General features: G+C 41.4%; 1 protein-coding gene across 7 annotated transcripts in view; it reads left to right on the top strand.

Moving 5' to 3' along the window:
* Map3k13 (mitogen-activated protein kinase kinase kinase 13) overlaps window positions 1-24,153 on the top strand; it is a 177,926-nt gene that overhangs the window by 135,369 nt on the left and 18,404 nt on the right. For 6 of the 7 annotated variants that reach the window (XM_029562655.1, XM_029562656.1, XM_029562653.1 and 3 more), the window contains 5 exons: window positions 4,025-4,208; window positions 8,492-8,683; window positions 17,199-17,357; window positions 18,916-19,074; window positions 19,543-19,651. In XM_029562655.1, the coding sequence (XP_029418515.1) occupies window positions 4,025-4,208; window positions 8,492-8,683; window positions 17,199-17,357; window positions 18,916-19,074; window positions 19,543-19,651 (803 nt within the window). The remainder of the gene's footprint in view (window positions 1-4,024; window positions 4,209-8,491; window positions 8,684-17,198; window positions 17,358-18,915; window positions 19,075-19,542; window positions 19,652-24,153) is intronic. The other variant, XM_029562658.1, reaches the window with a different exon arrangement.

A 24,153-nucleotide genomic window follows, 5' to 3' on the forward strand; every position in this document is an offset into this window, starting at 1 on the left:
GCATGTTAAGTTTTGTCAAAGGCCTTCTCTGCATCTATCGAGATGACCATGTGGTTCTTGTCTCTGAGTCCATTTACATGATTTATGATGTTTATTGACTTATGTATATTGAACCATCCCTGTATCTCTGGAATAAACTTGATCATAGTGGATGATCTTTTTGGTGTGTGTATGCGGTTTGCAATTATCTTGTTGAGAATTTTTGCAATGTTCATTAAGGATATGGGTCTATAGTTTTCTTTTTTGGTTGCATTTTTACCTGGCTTTCATATTATAGTGATGCTGGCTTCATAGAAGGAATTTGGAAGTTCTCCCTCCATTTCTATCTTTTTGAATAAATTAAGTAGCATTGGATGCAGATCTTCTTTAAATGTCAGGTAGAATTGTGCTGGAAATCCATCTGGTCCTGGGCTATTTTTACTCAGGAGGTTTTGTATTACTGTTTCAATTTCCTTGTGTGTTATGGGTCTATTTAAGCTGTTGATCTCTTCTTGGTTTAGTTTTGGTGATTCCCATGCTTTTAGGTACACATCCATTTCTTTTAGGTTTTCAAATTTACTAATGTATAGGTTTTTAAAGTATTCTCCTATAATGTTCTGGATCTTTTTGGTGTCTGTTGTGATGTTTACCCATTCATCTCTGGTTTTGTTGATTTGAAGGTGCTCTTTCTTTCTTTTGGTTAACTGGGCTAAGGGTCTGTCAATCTTGTTTATCTTTTCAAAGAACCAGCTCTTGGATTTGTTGATTCTTTGTATTGTTTTCTTTGTTTCTATTGTTTCATTAATTTCTGCTCTGATTTTTGTTATTTCTTCTTGTCTGCTGGGTTTAGGTTTCATTTGTTGATGCTTTTCAAGTGTCTTGAGTTGAAATGTTAAGTTATTTATTTGTGTTCTTTCTGATTTTTTAATGTAGGCACTTAGACTTATAAACTTCCCTCTAAGGACCGCTTTCAACGTGTCCCAGAGGTTTTGTTGTGTTGTATTGTCTTTTTCATTTAGTTCCAGGAGTACTTTTATTTCTTTCTTGAGTTCTCCTTTGACCCATTCTTTATTCGGGAGTGTGTTGTGTAATCTCCATGTGTTCATGTAGTTACTAAGGTTTCTTCTAATGTTGATTTTAAGCTTTATTGCATTGTGATCTGATAGAATGCATGGAAATATTTCAATCTTTTTGTATTTGTTGAGGATTGTTTTGTGCCCCCCCAGTATGTGGTCAATTTTGGACAAAGTTGCAAGGGGCACTGAAAGTATAGAAGGTATATTCTTTGGTGCTTGGGTGGAATATTCAGTAGATGTCTGTTAGGCTCATTTGATGTATGCTATTGTTTAATTCAGATGTCTCTTCTTTAATTCTCTGTCCTGTTGACCTATCTAATGGAGGCAATGGGCTACTGAAGGCCCCTACTATTAATGAGTTGGCATTTTTCTGGGTCTTAAAGTCCCGTAGTACTGTTTTTATGAATTTGGGTGCACTGTTCATGACTGTAGTATCTTCTTGGTCAATTGTTCCTTTGATCAGAATGAGGTGGCCCTCTTTATCCCATGATTAGTTTTAGTTTGAAGTCTATTTTGTCAGATATTAGAATTGCAACTTCTACTTTTTTCTTAGTACCATTCATTTGGAATATTTTTTCCATCCTTTAAGGTAGTGCCTTTCCTTGAAAGTGAGATGGGTTTTTTGTTGACAACAAAAAGATGGGTTTTGTTTCTTAATCCATTCAACTAGTCTGTGTCTTTTGACTGGGGAGGTCAATCCATTGATATTTAAAGTTATCAATGAAAGATGTGTATTGATTCCTGTTGTTTTGATTTTTGTTCACATTCTTGGTGTAACTGTGGATTTCCACAGTTATACCTTCATTAAGTTTCTTTCTGTTACCCCTTGGGTGTAGTAATTCCTTTCTTCAGCTCTTTGTGCTGCTTCAAGAACTCTCTGAAGGGCTGGTTTTGTGGATATGAATTCTTTCAGCCTATTTATGTCATGGAAGATATTTCTTTCCCATTCAACTATAATAGACATTTTGGCTTGGTAAAGTAATCTGGGTTGGCATCTGTGGTCATTTAGACCTGGGCATATTTTGGTCCAGGCTCTTCTGGCTTTCATAGTTTGCACTGAAAAGTCAGCTGTAATTCTGATGGGTTTTCCTTTATATGTGACTTGTTTTTCTTTTGCAGCTTTCAGTGTTCTTTCTTTGTTCTATATGTTTAGTGTTTTTACTATGATGTGTCATGGAGAGTTTCTTTTCTGGTCCTGTCTATTTGGTGTTCTATGTGATTCTTGTATTTGTATGGACATGTCTTTCTTTAATTTGGGAAAATTTTCTTCTACAATCCTGTTGAAGATCTGGTCCATACCATTATCCTGTGTTTCATCTCCTTCCTGTATGCCTATGATTTGTAAGTTTGGTTTTTTTATGGTGCCACACAAGTCCTCCATATTCCATTCTAGCGTTTTCTTAAACTTTTTGTAATCTTTGCTTGAGTGGTCTAGTTCATCCACTTTATCTGCCAGTCTTGATACTCTGTTTTCCATTTCATTCATCTTATTGGTGAGGCTTTCTCCTGTCATTTCTAATTGGCTTATTGAGTGTTTCACTTCCTTCTTCATTTCAGCCTGAATATTCTTCAATATTTCTAAGTCTTTTCTGAATTCATTCAGAAATTTATCCTTACCTTCTTTCAGTTCTTTGATTTCTTCGTGTGTTCTTTAAATTCATTGAATTATTTTATCATGTTTATAATTGCTCCTTTGAATTCCATGTCCTGTGTTATCTCTAGGGTGTTCTCACTGTACTCATGTACAGAACTGTTGGTACTTGTTAGGGGTATATTATTTGGGTTTTTCGTGTTGTTTTTTTTGCTGTGACTTTGACATGTGATTTCTTTTGTAGTTTCTGATTCTTGTGTGAGACTCAAACCTTCCTTTGTTGAGTTGAGGTCTGCTTCTGCTGGTAAATTTTATGTGCCTTTGTGGTTTACTTGTTGGGCATGAAAAGCTGGTTGGTCTAGGCTTCAGGTTTTCTCTTTTGATTTTATATTGGAGGGGCCAGATGCTGCTCAGGAGTTCCAACAGAAGCCCAAGTCTGATGAGGATCAAATGTTTTTAGCCTTCCTCCTAAGGTTTGGATCCTTCTGGTCAGCAGGCACAGTACAATTTGGGAGGATTGCTAGGTAGAGGTAGGATTCAGGACTCTCAGGTAGTCAGGGAAGGAGGCTGGTCTCAGGAATCCAGGTTGGGGGAGGGACAGCCAGGGATGAAGGCTGGTCTCAGGTGTGCAAAGGCAAAATGGGGGAGGGGACAGGCTTTGAGGGCTCTGGGGATTAGATTGAGGAATTGGGTTGGTCTGGGTGCAAAGGATGAAGAAGTAGTGGGGAGTCTGGGCCAAGAGGGTAGTCCAGAGGTCTGGGGTGCCAAGAGAAGAAATGGCCCAGTGCCTATGCTAGGAGAAGAGCCAGGGTGGGAGAGCTGGAAGGGTGAATGGGTTTGTAGGAGTCAAGGTACAGTAGGCAGGGTCAAACTTACCCAGGAAAGATGCTAGCCTCAGGAAGGTTGGGAGTTGGGCCAACCAGGCATGAAGGCTGGTCTCAGGTGTGCAAAGGTGAGGTGGAGGAAGGGACAGGCTTTGAGGGCTCTAGGGGACTAGAATGAGAAATTGGGTTGGTCTGGGTGCAAAGGATCAGGAAGCAGTGGGGAGTCTGAGCCAAGAGGTCTGGTGTGGCAATGTAGAGGCAAAAGAAAGTTGACTGAACATGCAAGGTTAAGGTGGGGAGGAAGGGTTGCAGGAGTGTCAGGATGTGAGTTTTTGGAAGAAAGTCTCTGGACACCTTGCAACTGCTTGCTTTTATCAGTTAAAATGAATACAAGTGAAATATATGATCTATAGTACCAAAGCTCAAAGAATGGTCACATCTTTGGTGTGCATCAGAAGCTACAGGTCATTCCAGATGAGGTGATGGTGGCACCTTCAGAATGGTACAATGTTCCCAGAACAAATTCTGAGCTTGTTTCTCACTTGTGTGCCTAGATACTTGGGAAGTGCCATTTGAGGAGATCTCTGAACTGCAATGGCTGGGAAGTGGAGCCCAAGGAGCTGTCTTTCTGGGGAAATTCCGAGCAGAAGAGGTGGCCATCAAGAAAGTGAGAGAACAAAATGAGACCGATATCAAGCATTTGAGGAAGTTGAAGCACCCTAACATCATCGCATTCAAGTAGGTCGAGGGCTTATTTGTTTATTTGGTTGGCTAGTTGATTGGTTGGTTTGGCGGGGAGAGATTGGTTTGTTGTTGTTTAATTTTGTTTTGTTTTTTAAAGAAATAGAGCTGCTTTCTTTTCCCCATTATACTTACATAAATTCCTGCTTTGAAAGACATTTTTAAAACACTTGATAGACTTGGCTCTGCACTAGATGCTTTGATAGGATCCTATGGAACTATTATATTTGAATCATGTCCTTAAACATATTTAGGAGTTCATTTTGCTAGAGCATGTGCAGTTTGAACAGGATGCATATGGGCCAGAGAAGGAGGAAGTAGGTCCTCGCACATCATCCTCATTTATCAATAGGATGACAGAGATCGCTTCATGAAACTCTGAAAAACATCCTGAAATTCATTTTTTAAATTTTTTATTATTTTTATTTTATGTGTATGAATGTATTGCCTGCATGTAGGTAAGTGCACCCGTGTTGTGCAATGCCCACGGAGGTCAGAAGAGGCTGTTGAATCCTCTGGGACTGGAGTTATGGACAGTTGTTAGCTGCCATGTGGGTGCTGGGATTCAAACCCGGGTCTTCTGCAAGAACAACCAGTGTTCTTAACCCCTGAACCATCTCTCTAGCCCCCTGAAATTCATTTTTTAAAAAAAAAGTGTTAGCATCTGAAGTGATTAGAGAATAACTAGTTCCTGCGTGATACAAATTTATTAGTTTCTATTAACAGCCCTTCTTAAATAGTAACTTACAGGGGCAGGTTCCTGTGGAATAGCCTCAGCAGGCCCAAGGAATCTTCCCCCTGTATCATGAAGCTAAGATTATCACGTGATTGAAAAGTCTTAGTTGGAATCATATCCCCAAAAAAGGCGATAAAATTCATTCTTGGGTGCAGCGTTTGCAGAATGGGTTTGATGAGGGCTAAGGTCAAGTTCTGGTTCCCTGTGACACCCTCCTGGTAAGGGAAAGACAACAGAAGAGCAGCTGGAACACTGGGACTGAAGTGACCTGTAGCTTTGTAGGGAGACACTTGTACAGTACACATGGGGAAGAGCTTCAGCGATTCCCGATTCTGTCATCCACCACCCTCATGGAGCTAGGAGAATGTGTGATGAAATGAAATGCTAGAAAGAGTAATTACCATTTTCCCAATACAATAAATTTCCAAAGATAATGAGAATATCATTCTAAGCAAACTGACAAATGGAGACCACCTTCTTTCTTCCATTTTCCTTCACTGAAATGACTTTACTTTCTGCAATGTGTGCCCTCCCACATGGAGGAATAGGCCAAGAGTTATAAGATACCAATCAGCAGAATTGTGTTTAATGGGTCTTTGGGCTTCCTGAAATGATAATAAATTTCCAAAGATAATGAGAATATCATTCTAAGTAGACTGACAAATGGAGACCACCTTCTTTCTTCCATTTTCCTTCACTGAAGTGACTTTACTTTCTGCAATGTGTGCCCTCCCACATGGAGGAATAGGCCAAGAGTTATAAGATACCAATCAGCAGAATTGTGTTTAATGGGTCTTTGGGCTTCCTGAAATGATTTAGGCTGTGTGTCCAGGTAAGAGACCTTTCCAGGAGCATGTCCTGGGTAACAGAAGGTAAAATGTACTCTAAGAGCTAGAGTGAGGTGCTGTGCTTTGCCTTCCTTTTGCTTCTTCCTTTTCCCATCAGTTTTTACCTACCTCACCTGTCCAGCCTGGTGGACAGCTTTCAGCATTGTTGGGCATGTCTAGCTGTTCTGGTGCCCAGCTCCTAAAGCTGAAAATACTTGAATAGTCTCTACCTCTACACAGCTAACAATAGTGAATCTGTAACTCCTGCGAATACACCACGCTCTTGGGGGCATTGTGCAGTGTTATACTTGCAGCCATCTGTACCACGTGTTGTTTGGCCAATGGGTCACATTCAAGACTTTCTGGAAGAATGAAGCCATGATTGGATTTTAATACATTTTTCTGTGCTTTTAGCTTCTTTTGAAGTTAGTAAGAGCCACACACAAAAGGAAAGTGCAAGATAAGGATACGATAGTCTTTTTCTTCTGATTTTTTGGTGATCTTTAAAGAAAACTGAAAATTCAGTGCCAAGAGACAAAAAGGCAGCGGTGGGAAGTGGTGAGAAAGCTGTGCAGAGCCGCTCAGAAGCCTTGGTGTAACCGGCGCTCACGGAACGACTGCTTCTCACTCTTCCAAGACAGACGAGAAGTTTATAAGATGTCAGTGTTGGACCATTTCTGTCTATTTGTGTAAGAAGTTAAAACGGGCTGGAGAGATGGCTCAGTGGTTGGGAGCATTGGCTGCTCTTGCAGAGGACTCGAGTTCCATTCCCAGCACCCACTAGCCACCGTCCTTAACTCCAGTTCCAGGGGAATCCGAAGCCCTCTTCTGACCTCCGTGGCATTGCACCACACGGGTGGACTCACATACATGCAAGCAATACACTCAATACATATAAAATAAAATAACAAACACAATATTTTTAAGTTAAAACACAGCTGAGAAGGAAGCTAAGTCCATTCAGACATATTTATCCCTATAGTCTAAGCACATTTCATTATTCCTGCTTTAGATATAATTTCTATGTAATCATAAATTATCTATTTCTGTTTGTTGCATACCTGTGCTCCAAACATTCCTAAAACTCAAAGAAGTTCCAGTAAAAATCAATTCTAGGCATGCTAGAGCATGACAGAAGAGTGGGGACAGTGTCCTGGCATTTGGCTAGAGCATCAAGGCAGGCCAAGTGACTGTCTGCCTTCAGTCTGTCCACGGTAGGGCCTCAGACTGCAGCTTCAAATCCTTTCCCCACTGCCAGCAGCCAATGAGACGGAACAGGAAGGGCAGCCTGAAGACCTTACCGCACTGTCTTGTCTAAAGTACTCAGTCAGAATCTCTGGAAAGTTTTAAAGGGAGTCCGAGCACACCTAAGAGGTGGATTCAGGAGTTGCATGTGATAATCTTTCTTCTGGAAAACAAAAACGGTGAAATAAAGCTAACTTATTTCCAGTTTTATGAGCTGATAGTATTGACAGGAATCCCCAGTATGACTGTTTATGTAGAAATTTAAAAGCAAAAAGGGAGCCAGCTTAATGGAGTGAGAGGAAAGAGCCTGGGCTTTGAAGTTAGATAGGTTTGAATCTTAAAGGTCTGGTACTATTAATTGTATGGGTTATTTATGATTAAAACAACTCCTTTTTACCCTGATTCTTACTTGCAAACATGGAAGAGCTAATGTCTATCTTACAATGATTTCAGGCAGATTAAATAAACCAAACACATGCTTTAGAAATAATGACAACTTTCTTGTTAGTTCTTTCCTCCCACCCCATGTCTGTTATGGTGAAGGCCTTGTCAGCTGTGAAAGCCAAGCTGAACCTAAGAAACATGTCAAGGACTTGCTGGAACTCTCCAGGCCTAATACAGAACAAAAAGAACCTTTCCCCTTAAAGAGTCTGTATTCTGGATGAGCAGAGAAAACTTTCACATAAAAAACTCATGGCTGCCACGTGTCATAAGAACTTAGAGGAGAGAAAAATCTTTTGGGACTTGAATAATCAGGAAAAGCTTCATGGAAGATACAGGAATTAATGGAACTATAGCCTGCATAGATATATAATGTTACATAATGTTATTTTTATCCTAAACAGAAATATTTTTCAGAGAATACATGTAGAGACAGAAAATTGATTCCCTTGTCTTTTTTGTTTTGTTTTGGTCCTCAGTTTAGTTACTTTAAATTTGAGTAATTTAAAATTCAGTAAGTAGCTGGGTGTGGTGGTGCATGCCAGGCCAGCTGGGGCTTCAGGGAGACTGTCTCAGTTGTATTAAATGTACAAAAACTCAATAAAAAAAAATCAACAAGTAATAATAAAAACACTAATGTTTTATTTGAATGCTCTGCACATTGCATGTAAAATCTATATTTAAAAAGAAAAATTTTAAATTATTTTAATGATCTAAAAGAACAGAGCATCCAGCCTGTACACGTATCAGAAAAGGCTACTTTGTTCCCAGGACACAGTGATATCACATACAACCACCAGAATAGCACATTGCTGTCTGGATGGAGAACAAAACAGAATTGTCCATATATATGCTGGAGAAACCCATGAGCCAGAAAGATTTTTGTGCTTATCCATGAATCGGGCCCTATTACTATAGGCATTTTAATGTCATTTGGATAGAGAATCAGCCCTTATTAAATATGCTTAAGGTATAAATTTGCATGTACATGTATTAGTCTGTGTTCATGTGCATCTATGCTTTCTTGAAAGGGGCGTTTGTACTCAGGCCCCATGTTATTGCATCATCATGGAATACTGTGCCCACGGACAACTTTATGAGGTCTTGCGAGCTGGCAGGAAGATCACGCCTCGTTTGCTGGTGGACTGGTCCATGGGAATCGCAAGTGGAATGAATTATTTGCACCTCCATAAAATTATTCATCGTGATCTTAAGTCACCTAAGTGAGTTCTACCTCGTTTTGAACATATTTTGTTTTGTTATTTTGAAATAAGGAATTTTTATCAAACACAGTGGAGTTTTCAGACATCAGACTTTCAATTCCTTCTCAGTTGCACAGTGGGTAATTCTGTTTATGTACCGTTAGCATTGCAGTTGAGATGTATAATGTATAATGCAACAGAATAAAAATGGCTGAACGGGAAAGAGAGGAGGGTTGGAGATGCAGGTCAGGGGTAGACTGCTTGGATCCAATACCAGGACAGAGGTAGTGGGAGAGAAGGAGGGGAGGGGGCAGAGGGGCTTGGCCACAAAATGTATGCCATAAGATTCTGTAAGTTGTTTGAGGTAGACTACAAATTGGCTTTGAGCTTCTGAGTCTAACAAAGGAAGAAATAAGCAGATGTAAGGTTCACAGTGGTCATAAGAAAAATAGTTATTTAAACCTCAGAAATATTTCTAGTAACTTCTACTTCCAAAATGATTCCTTGGTAACTGATAATCACTTCAGAAGAAGTATATATTCAATTCCCAACACTGTATGAAAGAAAGGAATTGATAAAATGGCAGCTTTCCATGTAGCTCCTATTTTTAAACATTATTTCTTCAGCACATTTTGGTTTAGAGAAGCAGAAAAGGAGTAATCTGTTTTCAAAAACATATTTGGGGGGCTGGAGAGTGGTTAAGAGCACTGGCTGCTCCTGTAGAGGTCCTGGGTTCAGTTCCCAGCACCCACATGGTGGTTAACAGCTGTTTGTTACTCCAGATTCAGGGGATTCAACACCCTCTTCTGGCCTCCTCAGGCATTTCATGCACTTACATACATACAGGCAAAACTCTCACATACATGAAATTAAAATAAATACATTTTTAAAAGTTAGAACAACAACAACAACAAAAACCCACATTTGGCCAGATGTAGTGTGGAAGACATCTGTAATCCCAGCACTTAGGAGGTAGAAGCAGGAATGTCAGAAGTTCAAATCTGGCCCCATCTACATAGCTGGCTTACATGACACCCTGACTTAAAAAAGAAATCAGGAACAGCAAAAACATGATTATGTCGTGCTTTCATTGTTTGCAACAGTTTTTATACCAATTATTGTATCATCTTTGATCCTGGCAAAAGCCGTGAGACAAATATGATGATATTATTATTCTCTTTTTAAATAATATTTTTTCTGCCAGAGATGGTGGTGCATATCTGTAGCCCCAATACTCGGGAGGCAGAGGCAGGTGGTTCTCTGTGAGATTAAGGCCAACTGGTCTAGTGAGTCCAGGCCAGCTGAGGCTACAAGGAGATCTCTAAAATATATTTTTTATTAATGCTTCTAAAACTCCATCCAATGTATTTTGATAATATTCAAAGCCCTTCCCCATCTGCTCTTAAATCCATCGCCACCTCCCTACCCGCCCCCCAACTTCATGTCCTCTTTTGTTTTTCAAGTCCATCAAGTCCAATTTGTGATGCCCAAATACTCTTAGGTGTGGGACCATCCCCTGGAGAGTAGTCAACCTACTAGGGGATACACCTTTAAAGAAAACCGACTCTCCCCCTCCCAACAGTTATAAATTACCAATAGCTCCTCAGCTAGGGTGAGACTTCATGCCTTCCTTCCTCCTTCATGCTGGATTTTGTCAGGCTTGAGCTTGCACAGGTCTTGTACATGCTGTCACAAATGCTCTTAGTTCATACGTGCAACTGCCCTGCTGTGTCAAGAAAACACTGTTTCATTGTCGTCATCCACCACCTCTGGCCCCTACATTCTTTCTGTCCCCTCTTCCACAATGGTCCCTCAGCCCTGAGGGAAAGGGTGTGACACAGGTGTCCCATTTAGGGCTGAGCACTCCCTAGTCTCTTACTCTCTGCCCCTTAACCAGTTGTGGGACTCTGTCAAATGCCATCTACTGCTAAAAGAAGTTTCTCATGAGTTGGAGAGATGGCTCTGTGGTTAAGAACAACCACAGCTCTTCCAGATGACTCAAGTTCAGTTCCCAACACCCATGCCATGGCTAACAACTCTCCTTAATTCCAGTTCCAGGGGATCCGATGCCCTCTTCTGACCTCCATGGGTACTAGGCACACCAGTGGTTCATTTGTATACATGCAGGCAAAACACTCATACACGTAAAGTAAAAGTAAATAAAAAATTTTTTAAAGAAGCTTCTTGGATGAGGGTTGACAGATGCATTAATCTGTGGGTATAAGCAGTCTGTTTAATCTTATGTCCATTTAGCAGAATAGCAGTAGTAGGCTCTATGACCTGTCTGATCACGGGTTCTTGGCCCTGATGACTGTGCCAGGTATGGGTTCCATCTTGTGGGGCAGCCTTAAATCCAATAAAAAAGTGTTTGGTTACTCTCATAATATTCATGCCACTATTGCACCCATGGGCATATCTTGCCAGACCAGTGTTAATTGTAGCTTTTAGATTAGCAAGATGGACTATTACGTTTCTCTTCCAGTACCATGCATAGCATCTTCCAGAACTATGAAAGCTAGTCAGTAAGGCTGAAGCTTCAAGGTCAGGACCAGCTTGACTTCTGCATGTCCTATAACTCAAGTATGTAGTGTCTTCAGAAATAGGGTTTTACTGTTACGTTCTGAAGAGTAACCAAGCACAATGGCACCAGCCAGTAATGTTTGGAGTTCTGCAGCCAACAAGTCCAAAAGAACTAACTCATTTCTGGCACTGGGCTTTGTTATTTGCTATCCTATAGTGTCTAGTAGGAGCACTGTCCCCCTGTTACAGGGTTACTCCATTTAAACTCTACATGTATATATTTTGGGAAGCTTCTATAGTAGTAGGTTTCCATATGAATTTTAGTGTTAGTTCTCCTTCCCTATGCGCCCTCCCCTACTCCGCCCTCCCATCCCCTACCCCATATAACCCTTTCTGTTCCCTTATTTCCCTTTCCCACTTACATCACTGCATTCTATCTCCCATCCTTTGAAAGTCACACACACACACCCCCACCACCGCCCCATGGTCCCTTACTAGTTTCCTGACTTCTGGGTTTTCCAGTGAAACATACGTATCTAAAGCAGGTAGCATCTACATATGAAAGAAAACATGCACTGCTTGTCTTTCTGAGTCTGGGTTACCTCACTCAGGATGATAGTTTCCAGTTCCATCCATTTACTTGTGAATTTCCTAATTTTGTTTTTCTTAAGAGCTGAATAATATTCCATTGTGTTAAATGTACCACATTTTCATTATCCATTCATCGGCTGATGGACATCTAAGTTGTTTCCGTTTCTTGACTACCATGAGTAGTAGAGCAGCCATGAACATGAATAGGAATCTCTCACTGTAGTGAGATACAGAGTCCTTTGGGTATATGCCCAAGAGTGGTATGACTGGATCATACTGTAGATCCATTTCTAGCTTCTTGAAGTCTCCACACTGATGTCCGCATTAGCTGCACCAGTTTTCACTCCCACCAGCAATGATTAAATGTTCCCCTTTCCCCACATCCTCACCAACATTTGTCATTATTTGCTTTTGTTGGTTTTTTTTTTTAATATTTGCCATTCTGACTGAGGTATAAGATGAAATGTTAAAGTAGTGTTGTATTTCCCTGATGGCTAAGGATGTTGAACATTTTTAAAATTTTTTCTCAGCCATTTTTATTTCATCTTTTGAGTGCACTCTAGTTCCTTGCCCCAAATTGTAATTGGGTTGTGGGTTTCCTTAGTGTTTAGTTTTGTTAAGGTCTTTGTATACTCTAGATATTAACTTTCTGTCAGAGGTATAGTTTGTAAAGATTTTTCCCATTCTACAGGTTGCCTCTTCACTCAAATGATGGTGCCCTTTGTTGTACAGAAGCTTTTTAGTTTCATGAGGTCCATTTGCCAACTGTTGGTCTTAATGCCTATGCTCTTGGGGTTCTATTCAGAAAGTCCTTTACTGTGGCTGTAAATTCTAGGTGTTCCCTACCTTCCCCTGTCAGATGCAGGGCATCAGGTCTTACGTTGAGGTCCTTGATGCATTTAGAGTTGAGTTTTGTACAGGGTGAGAGATAAGGATCTAGTTTCATTCTTCTGAATGTAGCTATCTAATTTGACCAGAACCCTTTGTTGAAGATGCTATATTTTCTCTTTCTTTTTCTCTTTGTCAAAAATCAGCTGGCTGTAAGTGTGTGGACTTATGTCTGGGTCCTCAATCCTGTTCCACTAATCAGTGTGTTTGCTTTTTATGCCAGTTCCATGCTGTTTTATTTATTACTATGCTTCTGTAGTAAAGCTTTAGAGGTGGCAATGCCTCCAGAAGTCCCTCTATTGTTCAGGATTGTTCTGGCTATCGTGTGTGTGTGTGTGTGTGTGTGTGCGCGTGCGTGTGTGTGTGCGTGTGCATGTGTGCGTGTGTGTGCGTGTGTGCGTGTGCGCGTGTGTGCGTGCGTGTGTGCGTGTGTGCGTGTGTGCGTGCGTGTGTGCGTGTGCGTGTGTGTGCGTGTGTGCGTGTGCGCGTGTGTGTGTGCGTGCATGTGTGAGTGCATGTGTGCGTGTGTGTGCGTGTGTGCGTGTGTGCGTGTGTGCGTGCGTGTGTGCGTGTGCATGTGTGTGCGTGTGTGTGTGCGTGTGTGTGTGTGCGTGTGTGCATGTGTGCGTGTGTGTGTGCATGTGTGTGTGTGTGTGTGTGTGTATTAAGACCTATAGAAGCAAATTTGTGTTCCCTAATGCATTTGGTGTGAGTCCATCTGCTGGAGCCTGGTCAGTCTATCACGAGTTTCACATTTAAACGAGCCTGACACACTTGTGTGTGTGCGTGCGTGTGTGCGTGTGTGTGTGTGTGCGTGTGTGTGCGTGTGTGTGTGTGTGTCCATATGAAATTTAAGATTAATTTTTCAATTTCTGTGAAGAATTGTGCTGGAATTTTGGTGGGGATTGCACTGAATCTATAGATTGCTTTTGGTAGGATGGCATTTTCACATTATTAATCCACCACTGGAACCTATATACTCTGTCATCCGTATTAAGGCCCATTGTGCCAAGTCAGTGTCCCCAGACACTCCCCAGTGCCGGTCCATCCCCTGAGGTCTAGTCAGCCTATCTAGAGCCCCTTTTTTAGGAAGATTAGTTCTTCTTCACCTAGCAGTAATCAGTTGCTAATATGTCTTCAGCTGATTCTGTTGATTTCCCCAGTTCTATGCTGGGTTATTGTCTGCCTGAGTTTGCGTGGGACTTGAGTATGCTGACACCATTGTCATAGAATCATATGAGCAGGGTCCCAGGAGCTTGTAGGGCTCTGTTTCCAACTGGTCATGTACCTCCTCCCTGGCTCTTACAGTCTTTCTGCCCCCTTTTCCGAGATGGTCCCTGAGCTCTGGGTAGGTGAAGTTTAATATAGGAGTCCTGTCCAAGGACCAGCATTCTGAAGATTCTTAATCTTACATTTTGGCCATTTGTGACATTTTGTGTTCCTGGCCCTCTGTTGCATGAGGGAGCTTCATTATGAGAACTGAGAGGTTCCTTGGAGTCCTCCTCTTTACCCCTGTTCTGTGTTCTGTGCACCTTAGGTGTAGAGGTTGCATTGTAGATGTGTTGTTCAGGCCTGGGCAATTCATAGACAATGTCTGTGTGTGACCAGTTGTGAGACTTGGTAATAGTCTCCAACTGGTGCAAAATAAGCTTCTTTGATGAGTGGTGACTGGGATATTTGTCTGTAAATATAAGAATACATATTTTGTACATAGTAAGAAATGTTAATCTAGGGGTGTGACAGTCTTGGGGTTCTCTCTAAGATCTATGACCACTCCAGCCATGTGTATTTGGTTATGTTTACAGTACCACACTTGAGTTTCCTCCCAATGAATAGGTGTTTAGTCCACTTAGGTAGCTGTTGATTCCCCTCAAGATAAAAGTGCCACTACTGCACCAATGTCATACACTGTGCTGGCCATCGATGTGGTTATTTGGTCTTGAAGCTGGTGTTGCACCATCAATTGATGTGTGTCAAGGAAATTCTATCTCTTTATTAAATTCTATTTTCATTATCTTGAACTATTTTATTTCATTCAACTGTTTTTGTTCTCATGGTCTTCATTGCTGAATTTATGCATAATCTCTTTGAGCTCCTTGAGTGTATAATTACTATTTTTAAATCTTTGTTTTGTGGGGCCGGAGAGATGGCTCAATGGTTAAGAGCACTGACTGTTCTTGCAGAGGACCCAGGTTCGATTCCCAGCACCCACATGGTGGCTAAGAACCGTCCTTAATGCCAGTTCTAGGGGACTCCAAAGCCCTCTTCTGACTTCCACAGCATTGTACGACACAAGTGCACTCACATACATGCAAGCAATACATGCACACACATAAAAATAAAAATAATAAATAAAATATTTTTTAAAATCTTTGTTTTGTGCATTAACTAAGTTGCTTTTCTCAGGAAATATTATGATGGGAGGTACTAATTTATGGAGGAGGCATATTATTTTGGTTATTCATGTGTTTTGTGATGGGACCTAGGCATCTGGAGTTAGGTTGTTGTTGGTGTTTCTTGGTATGGATATCTGGTCTCATCTTTGTTAAATGGGTATTTGGAACTTTATTTGCCATTACCCTAACTTGTCAGGTTGTGGACCAGTTGAATGGTACCTGGGGTTCAGTCTTAGAGCAACTCCATGCAGATGTGTGAATGGAGTGTCAGAAATAACCCCAGCATAGTTATGGATAGATGTAACTTCTGAGCCCAGGAGTAAACCTTCCATAGGGTTAGAAGATTCTTGCTGTTGATCTTCAGAAGTCTGTGGAGGGCTCACTGGGTTCTACAGGTGATCCTTAGGTGGCAAGGACTGGGTTCACAGGAGGAATAAGCGGTCATCCCTGTAGACTGGGTGCAGGACTCACTCCAATCTTAAGGTGGAGGTGGTTAGGGTGGATGCCAGCCTGGGATGGGGTCCCTACCTGGGGTTGAGGTCACAGAACACCACCTGGTCTCCAGATGGCACAGAAGCTGATGGGTGTTGTTGGGCTGGGGGAAAAGGTCTGAGGGTACCTCCCTGGGGTCAGATTAAGTCCCATGAAGTCCCTGGGTAGTACGAGTGGGGTGTTGGTGGGTGGGGAGACAGGCTCTTGGGGATGCCCACCTAGGTTCAGGGTCTCAGGGGCCACTCAGTCCCTGGGCAGCATGGTTGGTTCTATTGCTGTGATAAATCACCCTGATCCAAAACAACTTGGGGAGGGAAGAGTTTATTGCACCTTGCACTTCCAAGTGACAGTCCATCTTTGAGGGAAGGAACTTAGGGCAGGAACCTAGAGGCAGAAACTGAAGCAGAGACCATGGAGGAGCAACTGCTTACTGACTTGACTCCTCTGGCCTCTTAGCCTGCTTTTTCATACAGCCCAGGGGTGGCACTGCTCACAGTGGGCTGGGCCCTCCCACATCACTCAACCATCAAGAAAATGCCTCACAGACATGCTCACAGGTCAGTCTAATAGAGGAAATTCCCCAACTGAGAGTCCCCTTTTCCCAAGTGAGTTAAATTGGCAGCTGAAGCCAATCATGACAGCTTGCTTTCGTGTGCATGTGTGGAGGCCAGGGTTCAATCCTGGACGTCTTTCAATCACTCTCCACCTTATTTCTTAAGACAGGGTCTTTTACTGAACGATGAAGTTTACCGATTCAGCTAGATTGACTGGCCAGCAAGCCCCCAGGATCTGCCTGTCCTCCCCTCTCCAGTGTTGGGATTACAGATGTGTTTTGCTGAGCCCTGCTATGTGGGTGCAGGGGATCTGAACACAGGTCCTTATGCTTGTGCATAAAGCACAACATGGGTACACTTACATACATTCGGGTGTACCTACCTATGTGCAGGCAATACAATCATACACGTAAAATAAAAATAATAATAAAGAAGCTCATGGCTGGGAATGGTAGCACATGCCTTTAATCCCAGCACTTGAGAGGCAGAGGCAGGTGGATTTCTGTGAGTTCAAGGCCAGCCTGGTCTACATAGTGAGTTCCAGGACAGCTGGGGCTACAGGGAGACCCTGTCTCAAAAAGACCAATCAATGAGTCAATAAATAAATATAAAAACTAAGTTCACATCTTAAACCTTCAGAGTCAGATGATTTCAGGAAGGTAATAGTACATTTCCTTAGTCTGACGTAACTACTGTAATGCGCCACATTAACACATCTGTGGCAAAACCTATGAAGTTCACACAAAATACAACAAAAAAGGTAGTTTGAGAAATGTGCATAAACCATCTTGAGGGTGTTTTGCATTCTTTAAATTGTGGGTGAAACACCTTAACATGTGTTACCTCCAATGTACTGGCTTAGAATAATAAGTAATTTGGCAAAAGTCATATAGTTAGCAAGTGGAAGGGGCTAAGCTGCCTGACAAGTATCGGTGATGCTGTTTCTATGGTGTGACTAATGTCCCAGGAACAGTGGATATTGTAAGCTGAATTCTACAGGGTAAAAGGCAGCGAACACAACCTTCAGTTGCTGCTTAGAGCTATAGTTTTCATTAGTACTAATGGTCTGGATGTTGTCTTTATCTCTTTTTAAAGTGTTTTAGTGACTCACACAGATGCAGTGAAAATTTCAGATTTTGGTACATCTAAAGAACTCAGCGATAAAAGTACCAAGATGTCCTTTGCTGGTACAGTTGCATGGATGGCACCAGAGGTCATACGGAATGAACCTGTATCTGAAAAAGTTGACATATGGTGAGTTGCACTCTCTAAGCCCCTAGAAAGCCCTTGCCATTTTCACCTGATTTCTGCCTTCGATGTTTTTCTTCCCTGGAATATTCCTCAGTGCTCTTCGAGTCTCGTTGATGTTGGTTTCATATTATCTAAGGTTCTACCCAGTAAGATGGTACAGCTAGGGAGGGTTAGGAGAAGAACTGGGGCGAATATCCAGTCAGGAAATTATCTGTTCTGAGGGGTCTCAGTGAATATGATGAACTTTCTAGAAAACTGAAAGTTTATTTCAGATGACTATTTAGTATACAAGTCTTTATCAGATAATTCTTACTTTTTTGAGTAAAATACAATAAGTTGACTTGTTATTGACAACTCAGATCAAATGCCATGTCAGTGATGCACTTTGCAGTCTAGGCCTGTTTGAGTGTATCCGATTTTTGCCCTTTAGTGAATGATTTATTGACTGTACCTTTAACACCTGACCTCCATTCCAGCATGTGTATACACACACACACACACACACACACACACACACACACAACACACACACTGAATTAATTAAAAAAAAGAAATAGATTTGGATGTAAATCCAGAAATAAAACAGATACTGAGTATGTGCTAGAAATGACTTTGAATTCACAAACTAGTGAGGACAACAAGGGGAAAATTAAGTCCAAGCTGGAGATGCGGCTTAGAGACAGAGTGCTTGTTCAGTGTACATGCGTTCTACCCGCAGCATTGCAGAAAATGCAAAGCAAAACTACAGCATACCGTACATGAGGATAAAGTAAAATGAAACACAAAATTAAATGTGAAGAATGAAACCATAAAAACACGAAAAGAAAAGTCATGGGAAATTTTGAAAACTCAGAGAGAGGAAAGCTTCCCTAACCGTGTAATCTAGAAAACGTAAGGAGAGGTCGGTAGGTTAGATTACATGAAAAAGTGTTGGAAGGAGAAAAACAACAGCAAGAACACCATCAGCAAAATCTAAAACCGTGGCAGGGATCTGCATGTGCGCAGAGGTCAAAGCACAGCTTGTGGGAGTCGGCTCTCTCCTTCCACCATATAAGTCCTGGGGTTCAGACACAGGTCGGGCCTGCCAACAACCGCCTTTACACACTGACCATCTAGCCAGCCCTATTCCAATCTATTTCTATTCCAGTCAAGCTATGGTGGTCTGTTGATGCACCGGAGTTCTTTGTTAAGGTGTTGTAATTTGTCTTTCCCTCTTTCTTTCCTGTTTTTATTGTGACAGGGTCCCACCATGCAGCTCAGGGTAGCCTGGAACTTACCTCATAGCCCAGGCTCTACTTGAATTCATGATCCTCCTACCTTAGCCTCTGGGTGCTGAAATCGGAAGCAGGTGCCACCTGCCCAGCCTTGTAAGAAATTTAATATTTAGCAGCACTGATTGCCCTTCATTCATTCTAATTCAGATATTTATTGAATTCTTGTTTTTCTCAGAAAAATATTCATATTTTAAAAATATAAAATATATGGGTTTGATTAAACTGAAGAACCGAGATACAAAGCAGCCGCTCTGAAGTGTCCTCTCTCTGTGCCCCTGCTGCTGCAGGTCTTTCGGAGTGGTGCTTTGGGAACTTCTGACAGGAGAGATCCCCTACAAAGATGTAGATTCATCAGCCATTATCTGGGGTGTTGGAAGCAACAGCCTGCACCTCCCGGTTCCTTCCACTTGCCCAGATGGATTCAAAATCCTTATGAAACAGACATGGTAGGAAGCCTACGTCTACTACTCTTTTACTTTCTTCCTCTGAAACAGCAGAGGGGTCTACTGTGCATCTGGAATGCGCCACCTAGTGGTGGAATCAGGAGCCATGAATTTGAGAACCTTGGGTTATCTGTAAACCGGGAGCACGTGTCACTGTAATATACAGCCAGCACCTAATCTAGAGTGTGTTGTGACTAAGCAAAATGTAAATGAAGAATTTGGTACGCTACAGTAACGAATGGTAACTATTAATACTTTACCGGCCCTAGTGGACTATCACCAGAGCCTCTCACCCTAGACTGCCATTTCGTAAGTAGGTGTTTGTCCTAATTATGTTCTCCTCTTGCCTTCAGTACCCCTGAACTGTCTGAGATTTAACCATTCTTGGGATAAAAATGTGTTTCCTAAGGCAGAATAAAACTCTCACTCTCTTGTACGAACCTTGAGATGCATGCTGTCTTCTACTTTTAGGCAGAGTAAACCTCGCAACCGGCCTTCTTTTCGCCAGACACTCATGCACTTAGACATCGCATCTGCAGACGTGCTCGCCACCCCACAAGAAACTTACTTCAAGTCTCAGGTAAGCCAGGAAATTTCTATGTCATGTGACTGAACAGACAGCTAGAGAGCACTCAGTGAAAAGGGTAACTCCTAGAAGGGCCATTTTCGGCCATGTAACAATTACATAATCCTATTACTGTGAACCAATGATTACAATACTTGGCAATATGATACAGTCGATTCTGGTGAAATTATTGGAGAAAGAAGAGAGAAAGAGGATATGAAAACTGTAATGTGCCTATATTTGAACTGTAATTACTGATCTTCCTGAAGTATTGCTGTCTTTGAAGCACAAAAGCCAAATAACAGAAGACGGAACTTAAGTACCAGAGAGAACCCACAATAGGTGGGAAAGGGTAACTCCTAGAAGGGCCATTTTCAGCCATGTAACAATTACATAATCCTATTACTGTGAACCAATAATTACAATACTTGGCAATATGATACAGTCGATTCTGGTGAAATTATTGGAGAAAGAAGAGAAAAAGAGGATATGAAAACTGTAATGTGCCTATATTTGAACTATAATTACTGCTGATCTTCCTGAAGTATTGCTGTCTTTGAAGCACAAAAACCAAATAACAGAAGACGGAACTTAAGTACCAGAGAGAACCCACAATAGGTGGCAGAGGCAGGCGGCTCTCTGTGGCTTAGAGGCCAACCTGATCTATATAGCAAGTTCCAGGCCAGCTAGAGGTAGAGGAGTTTTTAACTATTTATTTAGATCACCAATCTGTGGACTGACAGTTAGAGCTAGGCAATTCTTCTGAGGCCTTTGAGTTTACTCACATATCTGTAGTCAGATACCAGGTTGATGGGAAGGCTATCTGGCTCCAGATGGCCTCATTGGCAAGTCTAGTGATGCTCTGCCTGTTAGCTGGAGACCTCTCTTTTTCTCCATGTGGCTTCTAATCCTCTAACAGACTAGCTTGGGTTTCTTCACATCATGTTTGTTCTCAGGGTAACGAACAGAGCAAGAAAGCAAGACCCAACATGGGTGATTGCCATGGCTACATGCGCATCATGCCTGCAAATAATATCGTGTTGACTGAAGCAAGTCACCCTGACTCTAGAGACTGAGGATAGAAATCACATCTCAACAAGAGAATCTGCAAGAGCAGATTGAAAGGGCATTGAATCAGAGAAGGGAAGGGTGGTGGCTAGTAAGTAAAAAAGGTTGTAAATGTCCCAAGGATAATGGGCTAACCACTATAACTACGGCTAGAGACTGATGAGAGATGAGCATGTGCAAGGCAATAGGGCAGTCGGGAAGGGGATGAGTAACCGGTAAGGAAAAATTCTTCCAACAGCTCAGAGATCAAGTGTTTACCCAGGAGAGAGTTGGAAAGCTTGTGTGTTCGTTCTCAGGCATGAGGTCCCAGAACCAGCAACAAAGGCTTCAAGAGTTTCTGGACCCCGAACAGAAGTACAGATGGGGGTTAAACAGGTCTTTTATGTCATCTTTTTATGGCTGGCACCTGAGCCCTGTGTTTCTTTTCATGATGGGCCATTTTATCTCAGGAAATTTTCTTCCTGAGTTCACTCGGTCATCATAGCTTACAAAGTAGATGTCCCAGGCATGGGTCAGGACATCTGTGCCTTTTGATCTATAGCTAGGCCAGGCTAATTGGGCTAGGAATTGATCAAACACTTGTTGCAGTTTACAAGAACAGATGGCAGAAGTTTAGATATCTGACATGTGTGATCTACGTGTCAATTTCTTGGACTAATTGGACCAGGTGCTTTATTAAACCATTTGGTGAATTTTCCATTTTCTTAGTTTCTCATCTATATCACTAGTTAGGAAAACTTCAAATGGCCTAAGCTTACAAGGACATTATATTAGAATACAGTTAATTATAAGAATATAACTTTTCCTTATCATAAGAACAGTAAAATAAGTAATAAATAGGAAAAGATCCAAAATTTTAAAAATTCTTAGAAACAAATGAAAAGAAAGTACAGCCTCCCAGCTCCTCTGGGTCACAGCTAAGGCAGTCCTAGGAGGAAAGTTTGTGATTACACACGCTCACATTAAGAGTCAGAGAGATCATGAATGAGCAACCTAATGATATCCTCAAGGCTCTAGAAGGGCAAGAAGTCAACCCCAAATCCAGTAGATGGTAAGGACAGTACAGACTAATGCAGAAATTAGTAAAATAGAGGCTAAAAGAACAATGCCCAGAATCAACCAAAACAAAGAGACAGCTCTCTAAGAAGGTTAACAGGATCAACAAGCCCCTAGGCAAGCTAACCAAAAGAAAGAGAAAGAAGGCCCAGATCAATAAAATCAGAGACAAAAAGGACATATTACAGCAGACCCCAATGAAATCCAGATCATCAGTGAATACTATGAAAACTTATATTCCAAAAAGCTGGAAAACCTAGATGAAACGGATAAATTTCTAAACATACATGGCCTGCCTAAATTAAAGCCGGAAGATATAAATTCTTTTTTTTTTTTTTTTTTGGTCTTTTTGAGACAGGGTCTCCCTGTAGCCCCGGCGTCCTGGAACTCACTATGTAGACCAGGCTGGCCTTGAACTCACAGAGATCTGCCTGCCTGCCTCCCAAGTGCCAGGATTAAAGGCATGCACCACCATGCCCAGCAAAATATAAATTCTGAAACAGACCCCATACAAACAGTAAGAGTGATGCAGTAATTAAGTCACCCCACAAAGAAAGGCCCAGGACCAGATGGGTTCACTGCTGAATTCTATCAAACTTTTAAGGATGATCTAATACTGAATTTCTCAGAGTCACAAATAGAAAGGGAAGGATCACTATGAGATGCTTTCAACAAAACCAGTATTATACACCGAAAGCAAAAACGAAAAACTACACCAATTCCCCTGATAAACATAGTTGCAAAAGTTTTCAACAAAACACTTGCAACCAAATTCAAGATCACATGAAGATCATACATCATGGCCAAGTATACTTGTTTCATCCCAGGATGCAAGGTTGACTCCGCATACAAAAATCAATAATTGTAACTCACTATATGAATAATCTTTTAAGAGTGTTCGTGCATGCGTGTGAGGTGGGTATGTGTGCTGTGCATAAGCACAGATGCTAGGAAATGACGTCAGGTATCCCTCCTGGCATTCTCTTCCTATTACTTTTGAGGCAGTGTCTTATCACTAAACCCAAGGCTCATGTTTTCTTGGCTAGGCTAGAAGCCAGCAATTCCCTGGAATCCTCCTCTCTTTACCCTCCTCAGAGCTGGGGTTACAGGCATTTACCAGGACTTCTGGCTTGTAATATGAATGTTGGAATTTGAACTCAGGTCTCATGGTTTCAGAGCAAGTACTCTTTTTTTCTTTTTTCTTTCTTTTTTTTTTTTTTTTGAGATAGGGTCTCCTTGTAGCCCCTAGCTGGCCTAGAACTTGCTACATAGACCAGGCTGGCCTTGATAGAGCAAGTACTCTTAACCACTGAGTAATCTCTCTGGCCCCCATATAAATAATCTTAAGGACAGAAATAACGTGATCATTTCTATAGATGTGGAAAAGGCATTTGATAAAGTTCCACATGTCTTCATGACAAAAGTCCTATAGAAAGGTCAGCAAGATGGCTCAGTGGGTAAAGGTACTTGATCTCCAGGACCCACATGGTAGAAGGAGAGGACAGACCTCTGTACGTTGTCCTCTAACCTACACACACACATACACACACACACACACACACACACACACACACACACACACACACGAGTAAATTAGCTGTAATTTAGAACAGACAATATGTAGCTCAAAACAATAAAGACTATATATAACAAACCTGAAACCAAGATTATATTAAATGGAGAAAAACTGAAAACAGTGCCTCTAAAAATCTAAAATTAGGCAAGGGTATCCACTATATTCTTACTCAATATTGTGTTCCAAGTCTTGACTAAAACAGTGTGACAAAAGAAAGATACAAGCAGGATTGAAAATAGGAAATGAAACAGTGAAACTATCCCTATTTGCTGGAGAGATGGCTTAGTTCTTGAAAGCACATACTGGAAAGTTCGATTCCCTAAGTTTGATTCCCAGCACCTATGTCGGGCAGCTCACAGCAGTCTATAAGTCCAGCACTGCACTCAAGTGCACACCCCCCCCACATACATATAATTAAAAAATAACAAAATAGAACATTTTAAAAAATATAGCGGCTGGAGAAAATTATAGGCTTAGTGGTTAAGTACACCAGCTGCTCTTGCAAAGGACCCAGGTCCAATTCCCAGCACCCAGCCATCCAGAACTCCAGTTCCAGGGGACCCGACACCCTCTTCTTGGCTCCGCGGGCTTTGCACATCTTGGGTGCACTTCCATGCGTGCAAGCAAAACACACACATAAAATAAAAATAAGTCAAAAAAATCTTTTTTATTCTACATTTTAAAAGACCTTAACAGCCTCTGCCAGAAAACTCTTAGATTTCATAAACACATTCAATAAAGTTGCAGCATACAAAATCAACAACAAAAATCAATAGCTTTTATATATACCAATAATAATGAACTTGCTGATAAAGAA

Source organism: Nannospalax galili, unplaced genomic scaffold, assembly GCF_000622305.1.
Source record: "Nannospalax galili isolate Female #2095 unplaced genomic scaffold, S.galili_v1.0 scaffold315, whole genome shotgun sequence".
NCBI classification, from domain to species: Eukaryota; Metazoa; Chordata; class Mammalia; order Rodentia; family Spalacidae; genus Nannospalax; species Nannospalax galili.